The 12,050-nt window shown below is 44.1% G+C and overlaps 1 protein-coding gene across 1 annotated transcript in view; it reads right to left on the bottom strand.

The window, feature by feature from the left end:
• Window positions 1-7,572, bottom strand: part of CUNH9orf92 (chromosome unknown C9orf92 homolog) — a 44,284-nt gene extending 36,712 nt beyond the window's left edge. The window contains 1 exon segment of the mRNA XM_032300134.1: window positions 7,511-7,572. Coding sequence (XP_032156025.1) covers window positions 7,511-7,572 — 62 coding nt within the window.
• Between the last annotated feature and the right edge of the window lie 4,478 nt (window positions 7,573-12,050).

Here is a 12,050-nt window from a genome sequence, read left to right as displayed (position 1 = left end):
GAAATATTCAGTGAGATTCTTGGCTAAGGAGTTACTAAAGATTACATGCTTGCTTACCAACTTCCAGATTTAGCAAATCTGTTGTGTTAGTGCATACTAAAAATTAAAGGATAGCAAGAAGTACAAATTTAATTAGTAAAAAGTCTTCAAGTGCTGGTTTGGAAATGCCCCTTGGAGATACAGGCTTCGTTCTAGCTTGCTTTTCTAACTCAGGCGCTAACCACAGGGTGTGACGGCCCTGTTCCTGCAGTCTTCGGGGCCACTGGCTTCACGCTCCACCCCCAGCTTTGTGCTGTGGCTTCCAATCTGATTTCACAATAAAAGGTCACATAGCTGCCTTTGGCTGCCAAGTTTCACATATGCCCTGATGTTAACCCTTTAGAGGCTACAGAGTAGTGGCATTTTTCTCAATGCTGTTCCAGTATTCACATAAATGGGTTATCTATGTCCCAAGAATATGTGTCCCTCCACCCATATGGGAGTCCATAAAGCCATTTCATTTGAATGAGAATGTAAGATGCCTCCAAAACTACATTGATGTTTTTATTTCCTAAATTAATTCTTTTGTGAAGAAAGTTGTGTTCCACCCTCAGAGTGTCTTAACCAGTGAGCATCTTGTAGACAGCTCTTCCCAGACATCCTGCAACAACTCACTCCATCCCTCCAAACAAAGTCTTCGGGGACTGAAGAAGGTTAGATCCACCAGCTTCCCTCAGAGAGGGCACCTGGGCATCAGGCTTCCTGAACCTCATTCTGACTCTCCTTAGTGTTCTTTATCCTGCTTCTTGAAAAAGCCAACTTGGAGCATATGTGGACAAGCTCCAGAAAGCAGTGTGCTCTCACCAATGAGCCCATCTCGGGGGAAGCCAGACAAACTCATGCCCCCAACCCCCTTGCTGTAACGAGGCCAGCAGTCAGCGTAGATTGTCTAAGGAAGGAGACACCAGCAGTCAGTCTAACCTCACAGCCCCACAACTCCTCCCTGCCATGAATCACTCTCTCCCCCGGCCCACAGAGCTTTGCTATAGCCCGTCAGAGACCTGGGTGCATTGCTGATGCGCCTATCTAGCCCGCTCCCCTCTGAGTCCTTGTGGGCAGTGTTAGGATCTTCTCTGTGCTCCTCTGTGCCTAGCACCCTGCCTGACACTTTAGAAGCCTCCACTAATTGTCTATCATCAGATGAATCAACAAAGACAAAATATCAGTTGACAATTAACCTACTTCAAAGGAGGAACAACTCTATTTCTGGAAACGGTATTGAAGTAATTGGTTCACAGATTAAATCTCTCAAGTACTTACTGGACAAGTGAGTGAGTGACTTTCTTGGCACACTTCATAATAAGTGACACATCTTTGACCAGTCACCAGGAATGTGAGTTTATCCACCAAGCATTTATGAAGACTCGCGTACGTGCCCAGGACTGTTCCAGTACAGTTGGGGAGGGTAGCAGGGAAAGGAAAATAGAATAGAATGGTGAGTCCTGGGTCCTGGCCTCCAGCATCTTAATCCTAATGAGGAGGAACAGATTCAGAAAGCCCCTGGCAGAACACTCGTGACACTCCACGCTGGCCCCTCAACCCTGGACAAACTTGCTGAGATTTAGACATGGCTCAGCCAGCCAGATTGGTTCTGGTCACAGTGTCTTGGGACCACATCATGTCACAATGCTGTATGGTCACATCATTAAAACATCCAGACATGCCTTCAACCATTATGTAGCCAAACCAGTGTCTGCGGGGAGATGAGTGGTTTCAGTGAAATCACAAGTCTGAGAGCAGAAATGGCAAAAGAAGAACTTCACTGAGCAAAACCCCTGGAAAAGCAATGGGGCCATGCCAATCTCTTCCTTCAGAGCTGTTGCTGCTTCCTCCCACCTGCGTGGATTTCCTAACTTCTCTTGATGAGGTGAGTGTGGCTAACACATTTTTAAAAATAACTTGTCACCTGTTTCCAACCTCCTTTTCCTTCACCCCTCTCTACTATGGCAGGTGGAAAATCTAAATATGGTCTTTCCCAGCCTCCCTGGTGATCTCTCGGGCAATGAGACAGAACACAGGTCAGCTGGGGGCTTCTTGGAGGGCTTCAGCTCTCCTGACACCACCGCTACCCAAGCCCCTTTTGTCCTGAACACAGACATGACTGCTCAAGGTGAGGCAAGCCTCTTGTGAACATGAGAGAAAGTTTTTAAAAAACACAGACACATTGGTCCGGACACCACGGATGCCAAAGCAGCCTTCAGATATCTTGTTATGTAAGAAAATACAATTCTGCTTAAGTCACGGTTAGGTTTTCTGTTGTCCTTTTTTTTACATGAGGAATGATCAATAAGATATCAAAAATGAATAACAAATAGGAAAGAGGAATACAGTAGCAGAGAAACTAGTGTCCCTGGGACCGACAATGACATTTGTGGAACAGCCCACTGCGGCTGGCTACGGATACAAAGTGGGCCCCTTTTCCACCTCCCAGTTAACACCACATAGAACCTTTTAAAATAAATAGTGTTTTTAACAATAAAACCCCAATTAGTCATCTAACTATCCTCAGGTGTCTAACTCCAACTCTCAAGTCATTGGCTAGCTCATGTTATTCATGACCAATATTTGGACAGATGCTTTAACGTTTTAGAAAGCACTTTAGATACATCATCTAGCATGATCTCTACCACCTTTATCAGCTCCTTAAATACAGATAGGCAGAGGAGTGCCTGCCTGCCTTTAGAGAGGCAGTTCTTGAATCTTCCAGAAAATTAGCTTATTAGTCATCGTATGTGAAATATATTCTGGTTTTATTTTTTTTAATACACTTTTGTTAGGCAATATAGCATAGTTCGTTCATAGGAACATTACTCATAAGAGCCACAAAGTGGAGACAAGCCAAGTGTCTATCAGCTAATGAATGGATAAGTAAAATGTGGTGTAACTATACAATGGGATATCATTTGACCGTAAAAGGGATTGGCATTCTGATACATACCACACCATGGCTGAGCCTTGAAAGCATCTTACTAAGTGAAAAAGAAGCCAGACACAATGACTACTTATTGTATGATTCCATTTATGTGCAAAGCAGAATAGGCAAACCTGCAGAGACAGAAGGTAGAGATTAGTGGTTACGAGGAGGGGGAAGGGGAAGGGGAGCGAAGCTAATGGATGTCAAGCTTCCTTTAGGGTGATAAAAGTGTTCTGAAATTAGATAGTGGTAATGGTTGTACAGCTTTGAACACATATTAAAAATCGCTGAATTACACACTTTAAAAGGGTGAGTGGGCTTGGCATGGTGGCTCCCACCTGTAATCCCAGCACTTTGGGAGGCTGAGGCAAGCAGATCACCTGAGGTCAGGAGTTCGAAACCAGCCTGGCCAACATGGTGAAACTCTGTCTCTACTGAAAATAGAAAAACTAGCCAGACATGGTGGTGTGCGCCTATAATCCAGCTACTTGGGAGGCTGAGGCAGGAGAATCGCTTTAACCCGGGAGGCGGAGGTTGCAGTGAGCAGAGACTGCAACACTGCACTTCAGCCTGGGCGACAGAGCAAGACTATCTCAAAAGAAAAAACCAAAGGCAAAAAGGGTGAGTTTTATGGTATGTAAACTATACCTCAATAAAGCTGTTATCTTTACCATATCTCATAATGAGATAAAGCCGTCTTCTTGATTTGAATCCCAACTCTGCCACATACTGACTGTGTGATTTTGACCAAGTTACTTATCTTCTCTTTGCCTCAGCTTCCTCTTCTATAGAGTGGCTGCAGTAAGACACCCGATCACATAGGACTGCTGGGATTAAATTAATTAAAACATGTAAAGTACTCAGAATTGTACCTTTCACACAGGGAACACTGTGGAAAAGTGTGTGCTGTTATTACTATCATCATTGTAGTCATTATTCAAACCTGGGATTTTTTTTTAGACAGAGTTTTACTCTTGTTGCCCAGGCTAAAGTGCAATGGAGTCATCTCGGCTCACCGCAACTTCCGCCTACCGGGTTTCAGCAATTCTCCTGCCTCAGCCTCCCGAGTAGCTGGGATTATAGGCATGCACCACCACACCCAGCTAATTTTTTGTATTTTTAGTAGAGACGAGATTACTCCATGTTAATCAGGCTGGTCTCGAACTCCCGACCTCAGCAAACCTGGGATTTTTATTTGACACAAAGACCATGCTTTGTACCAAGCTGTGGATAAATCTGTTTAGGATTATAGATGATTTTTTGGTGTGGAGTTTGTTGTCCCTTCCTTGTCTATTTGCTACCGAAGTAGGTATCTGTTTTGTGCTTGGTTTCTTATAGGTACAAAGGTAGTAATTTGGAGCACAAATAAATATCCCCCAGATCTCACCAGCTGGTGGTCACACACACACACACACACACACACAAAGCTATGGTTTTGAACCCCGTATATGCTCCAGAAAGGAGCTTGCCTGCACCTACAGTTTGTTGTTGGAGCTTCAATGGGTGCCAGGGGCCCGCATTTCTTTACTTTCCTGTGTCTCCTTCCTTTCCTTCCTCTATGGCTCCCATAGAGCTGCCTGAAGAAGCCCCTGCTGCCCCAGGACACTGAGTGTCCCCAGATAGACATTTCCCACCCAGGCTGCCATCTGTGATGCATACACAGCAGGCTGTGGATCTGCGCGGAAAAGAGGAGAATAGAAGCTTCCATGGCTACACGATCACCTGGGCCCCAAAGCAGCGGATCCATACCAGAATCTCACCTTCTCAGGAGAACAGCTCTCCTGTGCTCTGGCTCTCATTCCTCTGGACGTGGGTTTGAACTCTGTCTGCCAGACCAGACTCAAAATAGTTGTTTCTGCCATTCTAGCCAATATCTCCCTTTCCTTTCTGGCTCTTTCCAAAAAATGTTCGCCATGCAATTAAAGGAACGGTGGCAAACAGATGCAAATAAAGGGTGAAAAGTGGGCCTGTCTACAGTAGCAACACCTGGGACCCAGCTTGGCCAGCCAAATGCTCTAACCCAATTCGGATAGAGAACTATCATCTTGACATTACATGAAAGTGAGGTATAGCAAGGCAGCCTTTTAAAGGAGCAGTCATCATTGATCATTGAATAAACAGTTACTGGTCACATACTATGTGCCTGGTACTAAATGCAGAATTGCCTTAGTCCTCATTTCCAAGAGGAGAAACAATGAATGAATGTTGAACACACTTTTCTTTTCCATTGAAACATCGGTGATATGCTACCACATTTGGATCAACAAGGCACTTTCCCAGCCTGGCCCCTCCAATTCCCTCCTAGGAGAACAGAAAGATAAACATTCTTTTATATGCAGTTGACATGGTTTTATTTTCATGAACTAGGAGTGGCCTTAATAGACAACAGGCCCTGCTCTCCAGTCACTGCCAGAAAGAAGAGCTACAGACCATTTATTCTGAAACCACATCCCCAAATATTTAACTGACTTCAGGTTCACAATCCTATACAACTGTTACCTTTTGGCCTATAACATGGGTAAACATATTTGGTGCTTCTCATCTGAAACTCCAGGATAGCACATTACGTGTCTAGTTCCCAGGTGGTCATCCTACAGTATTCCTCTAGGATAATGAAAATTCTCTTAGGACGGGTTGTGGAACTCATCTAAAAGGCAGAATAAAATATTTAGGGAAGAATTTTAGTAAGCACGATTGAAACAAAAATGAAAAGATCTAATTAATCCTCTGTTAGCCAGAATATTCTCTATCTCTTAGAATTCTGGTTGAAGTTTTCTTATACCCTAGGGCTTGTCATAACCCACTCAAAGCAAGTCTTTCTGGGGGCTGCTCCAATGGTTGAGTGGCGCATACTTCCACTTCTGGTATACACCCAGAAGAACTGAAAGTGAGGGCTGGAAGGAATATTTATACACAGGCACATGAAAAGATGCTCAAATTCACTAATCATTAGGAAAATGCAAATCAAAACCACAATAAGGTACCACCTCACATCCATTAGGATGGCTACTAACAACAACAAAAGCCAGCTAAAAATACCACGTGTTGGTGAGGATGTAGAAATTGGAACCCAACTTCCGCACAGTTGGTGGAAATGTAAAATGGTACAACTGCTATGGAGCCCCCTCAAAAAACCAGAAACAGAATTACGGTATGATCCGGAAATTCTACTTCTTGGTATATGCCCAAAACAACTGAAGGCAGAGTCTGGAGGAAATATTTATGCACATGGAAAGATGCTCATAGCAGCATTATTCACAATAACTAAAAGGTGAAAGCAACCCAGTGTTCATTGACGGCTGAATGGATAAACAAAATATGCCATTATCATACAACAGAGTACTATGCAGCTTTAAAAAAGAATGGAATTCTGATACATTCTACAACATGGATGAACCTTGAAGACATTATATGAAGTGAAATGAGTCAGGCAAAAAGAGAACAACATTGTGTGATTTCACTTATATGAGGTACCTGGAGTAGTTAAATTCATAGAAAGTAGAATAGAGATTACCAGGGGCTGGAGGGATCCCGGGACCAGGGCCTGGAAGCAGTTATTGTTGAATGAGTAGAGTTTCAGTATGGAAAGACAGAAAGGTCTAGAGATGGATGGCGGTGATGGGTGCCCAGTGATGTGAATATAGTTAACGCCATTGAATTGTCCACCTAAAAATGCTAAATTTGTTGTTACGTACATTTTACCACTGTAAAAAAAAAAAAAAAAAACTAAATAGAAAAAGAATAGGTGTACTTAGAATGCCACTTGCATGGATATGAGGAATGATCACAGTAATCTCTCCAGAGCCTTAAGACCTTTCCCTTTCCTGGCTTGTTCTATGCCATAGAGGATGCTCAGCCCCATGGTCTCCATTCTCATCATCCAATAAGGAGTGTCTAAGTAAGTGGCACTGCTGTAACTACATGTAATTTACAAAAATAATATTTCATCCTTACCATTGGTACTGCCTGTGGCTGCATGCTGAATGGGAATCATTTCAGAAGGTTCCAGCTGGCCTTCCTCAGAAGATAAAGAAAATCCTCTAAAGGATGATTTCAGCATTTCTGGGATCTACTAAGAAGAGCATAATGAATGTTGTAGAACAAACCAACTTAAAAAGGCGGTGGGGGGGGTAGATATTGCCAACTTGCAGAAATCCCCTCTACCCTCTTTATGCCAAAGGAGCCATATCTTCATCTTATAATAAATGCAAACTTGGAAAGGCTCACAAGCCTGCCTGCCTCTTCAGCTAATGACAGCTTCAATTAAGGGGCCTAATCCTGCATTCCTGACACTCCCCTTATCCCTGCATAACTTCCAGGGGAGTCAGAGGGCCCTCCGCCCTGGCCCTGGTGAGGGAGACATTAGTTATGCAGGAGCAGTGCCTGGGGCGTGCTGGCAAATTTAAGGGTCTGTTCATATAACTGCACACACTTGGAAGCCTTAAATCCTCATACTTTGACTCTTCACCTTACACTGAAATAAAAAGCCACAGTAACTCCATTAAAAAATATAAAATTCCTCTACAGGAAATGAATACTAGTTTGCTTCCAATTTACATTGGTTTTAGGTTTCTTCTTCCCACCCCCTTTTTACTTTTAATGTTGGTGTTCCATTTCATGGAAAATATTTTCTATAAGGAAAAAAAAAAAAACACAAGCATCATGCAGGGTCTTTGCATGTTATTTACTAAACTGGGCAAAACATCTTTGATTCGCCAGCTCTTACTCCCTGGTAAATCAGTGGGAATTCCCCACAAACACAAGCTTGGCTTAAGTCACTCTGTGGGGACACCTAATGACCTCTGGCTTACTGAGAAGTGGCCTTGTTTTATATACTAATCATCCACCCAGCTATATTAGTAACGAGTCCATAACTCATTTTCATCCTAGGCACACACTGTGCATTATCAGTCTCCTAATTAATCCCAGACAATTCAGGGGCAGGTATTCTCAGTTCTGATTTTCCTCACTGCTCCTCAAGCCAGAGAGTCAGAGAGTCGGCAAACAGAGGGTCGTGCTCTGTGTCCCTGGGGCATGCCCCTGTGTCCCCGCCCAGAGCCCACTCCATCCCCAACACCCTCCCCCTGGACTGGGGAAGCCCTGGGAACCAGCACACCTCTGCTGATCTCTGAAGCAGTGGGGCTTCCTCAGGGGAGAAGAACCTGGGGTCAGCAGACATCCTGCAAGCCTGCTTAATGGACAAAGTCAACAGAAGTTTCCCCAGAGGCAGAAAATAAATTCAAAGCCTTGGTAGACAGCAAGCAGGCTGGTCTCTGTGCTCTGGGCAGCTGAGACTCCCACACATTTGCCCCAAGCCTTCATCGCACTCACCCTTGTCTCCTGGGATGCAGGGGAGTAGCTCCAGCCTCTCCTCCCCACCTCTCTGAAGAGACAAAGACACATAACACATTGCTAGGCATCAGCTCCAGAACACTGAGCTGGTATTAGCTCCTTTTCAAAAAGCAAGACACAAGCAATTGTACGTTTTCAATCATTTCACTGCTTATTTTTAATGTCCCCAGTTGAAAGGGGAAAGGGGCAGTTGTGGACCACTTGCAATAGCCAAGCTGTCACCTTGAATGCATGATCTCATTTTATCTTCAGGCAACTCCATGAGCTAAGTACCACGAGTCCCATGTTACAGCTGAGGAAACTGAGAAGCTCCATATCTTGTCCAATATCACACAACTGGTGAGTAGATGAGCTCGGCTTTCAATCTGGGCTGCCTGAGCACAAAGCCCATCTCCTTGTCCTGTAGAACTTCACTTAAGGCTCTATGCCAGATAAGAATCTGAGGGTTCATGTGCTTGAAAAATGTTTGTCTGTGAGTGTCTAGTATTGCTAAATGGAGTATAAAAATTGCTTCTGCTTTATTTCTTTATAAAAATCACCGTAATTCACCCCCCAGCTTCCCTTTCTCCCCAGGTTCTCAAATCTGGCAATGCAAGTGTTCAACCATGAGCATTGGCATCTATAAACACCTTCAAAAGAGGACCAGTTCTTTTCACTACTGGGGCCCTCCAGCGCTGGAAAACCTTCCCTTGTTGGGTTTAAAGGACCACTAGGCTTGGGGTCAGGAGCTCTGTGTTCAAATTCCAACCTCCCCAAGCCTTGGTTTTCTCATCTTTAAATTGGAGATAATACTACTCACATTGCTGCTGTCTTTGCAGGATGGCTGTGAAACAGTAGTCCTTCCCAGCCTCCCTTCTAAGCTTCTGTTCTAATTAGCACATTTTGGACACCCTCCGTACAGCGGTCTTGACTGTCTCTCTTCTCACTCCATCTCCCTAGGCAATTCTTGTTCACCCTAATAGTGAGGATGTCAGCACTCCACCCAGCTGCCCTGGGATCTCTTTTCAGGGTTTCTGTGCCCCACCCCTCACCAGCTGTGGTGTGCTTTCAGCTGCACCTGCAGCCCTTGGAGAAGGAAGAGGTGGAGGAGGATTGCCCTCAGGGATTGCCCAGCCCCTCCCATTGAGGTTCCTTCACAATAGTTGAGGAAGCTGTGACTTATTCACCAGAGCCCCCAGGAGAGCAGGCTAAAGCCTGTCCTCTGCAGGGATTACCCCTTGATAATACCTTACCCTGAGATCATCTTTTACTCTGCTTCTTCTCTTTCCCTGCTCCACTCCCCCCCACTCCCTGACCAGTCTCCCAGGGGAACACAGCCTTAATAAGTAACTTGGACATGACCCCTCATCTCAGGCTGTTTCTAAGGACCTCCTCCAAAAATAATAATGGTTTCTGTTACACCTAGTCCTGGCTTCTCCGAGCTCAGACCCAAGCATCTAAAATGCTCCTTGACATCTTTCATCTTTCTCAATGGCAGCCTCAAGTTCAAACACCGAGAACAGAACTTGTGACCTTTCCATGTTCCCATTGCCTTCCAGTGTTCCCCAGTTCGGTGACCCCTCCTCCTGTGCCCTCTCATCTATCTTTCAAGGTGGAATCCTAGGAATCTCTCAAGGCTTTCTCACCTTTCAACCTACCTTCCTCCTCCCCCACTCCATTCAAACCATCTTCAAGCTTCTATCATTTTCATCCCCTAAATACACCTAAAATCTATAAAATAAAATTCTCTGCATCAACTTCTACCATCGCCCTGTCCAAGCCACCAACAGCTCTTCTCAAGATACTCATAATTCCCTCTAATAGGTTTGCATACCTCTCTTTCTGTTTCCAACATTAGTGATCGTTCCAATCTAATCATATCACTCCCCTACACAAAGCTCTTCTGTAGATTTTTATTGCTCCTAAGTTAAGCAGAAAACTCCCAGCGAGGCCCACCAGGTGGTGCGCGGTGCCAACCTCACCTTTCTTTGCACTCCGGCCCCGGTACTTGCCTCCTTCTGTTCTTTTGACCAGAATGCTTTCCTTCTTCTCTTCCTTTTCATTCTTCCAGGTCTTCCGCTCAGCTCAAGCATGGCCTTCTCATCTCCCTGCCTAAGACAAATTCCTTAATTAAGATTCCTGTAACACCGTGTACACCTTCTTCTTAAGACCTGCCATAGTTGCAAGAAGTTGCTGTCAAATGATTACAAACATGCACCTGTGTGGCCACGTGGCTCAGCAAACCCAAGTCCAAGTGCTTTGAGAACAAGGGCTGCATCCGGCTTTTTATCCTCAGTAGCATCTAGCAGGATCTTGGTGAACTGCATCATGACTAAATTTAGAAACTGCAGCACCACATGAAGAGGGTTTTAGGATGGGTGTTTCCCTCAATACAAGCAGGGGCAGTGTCTCTTCTGTCACTGAGATCTTGCCATTGCTGTTCTGCCTCAGGCTAGTGTGACCTGGAGAATCAGAGGATTACGCTATCAAATGACAAGTTATTCTCTCTGAAGACAGAAAGACATGAAACACATTGTAGGCATCAGTTCCAAAACATTGAGCTGGTATTAGCTCCTTTTTAAACGGGAAGACACAAACAATTGCACATTTTTAATCATCTAACTGCTTATTTTTCAATGACCCCAATTAAAAGGGAAAGGGGCAATTGTGGAGCACCTACAACAGCCAAGCTGTCAGCCTGAATGCATGATCTCATTTTATCCTCACAGCAACTCCATGAGGTCAGTACCATGAGTCCCATGCTACAGATGAGGAAACTGAGAAGCTATGTATCTTGCCAATGTCACACAACTAGTGAGAAGATGAGCTAGGCTTTCAATCCAGGCCTGCCTGAGCACAAATCCCACCTTCTTGTCCTGTAGAACTCCATTTAAGGTTCTACTCAAGACAAAAATCTGGGGGTTCATGTGCTTAAAAAACATGTTCACCTGTGAGTGTCCAGTATTGCTGAATAGAGTATACTTGGTCCTGCTTTATTTCTTTGTAAAAATCACTATAAACGCTCTTCTCCTGATCAGTAGATGTTGCATTATGAAACACTGTGATTTAAAGTAGAGACCATGAGTTTGTGTATGACAAGCACCAGGCAGTATTTATTTTGCATATGTTCTGAAACTAGCAGGTGCTCAATAAACATTTGTGAAATGAAATTTATCTCGTATTAAGATTAAATGGTAGAGATTTGTGGTTCCATTTATTTTCTTCTCCCAGCATTCAAGACCAAGAGTTGGATTTGTTTTATGAAAATTAAATAATATATTTGGAAACACAATAGTGACATTTTTCTCTTTAATTACTGCATAGCTCAATTACACTATTACAGGGTGTGGGAATGGAAAGGAATCTATTTGAAGGAGGTGGTGCTTTTTAGCAGGAAAGCACATCCGTGATCTTCGTGTTTTATCCCATTCACCATACAGAATCTGTGTAGCCCCAGGTAAGCAATATAGCTGAAACTGATTATTTGTCTAGGACTTTCTAGCAGGCCACAAGCAGTGACCATGGCCTCAGTATCCCTGTGACAAGGGAGGCCCCACTTTTGGAAAGAAAAAGGGTGTCCTTCCCAGCTCCTCCAGGGATCCATGTTCTATGTGTTGTGTGCTTTATACTTCTTTCTTTGTTGCCAGGTTTGTCTTGTTGAAGTTTGCCTTGATTTGAGAACCCTTACAGTCTAGTGAGATTGAAGGGACAGAAAAAAATTAAATTCTCAGCCTCGTTAAAGGCTCTTGATAATGTCACTCAGAGC

The sequence above is a fragment of the Sapajus apella genome, unplaced genomic scaffold (genome assembly GCF_009761245.1).
Source record: "Sapajus apella isolate SASKATOON/1434 unplaced genomic scaffold, GSC_monkey_1.0 scaffold42, whole genome shotgun sequence".
In the NCBI taxonomy this organism is placed as follows: domain Eukaryota; kingdom Metazoa; phylum Chordata; class Mammalia; order Primates; family Cebidae; genus Sapajus; species Sapajus apella.
This window is presented reverse-complemented; position numbering and strand designations above follow the sequence as displayed.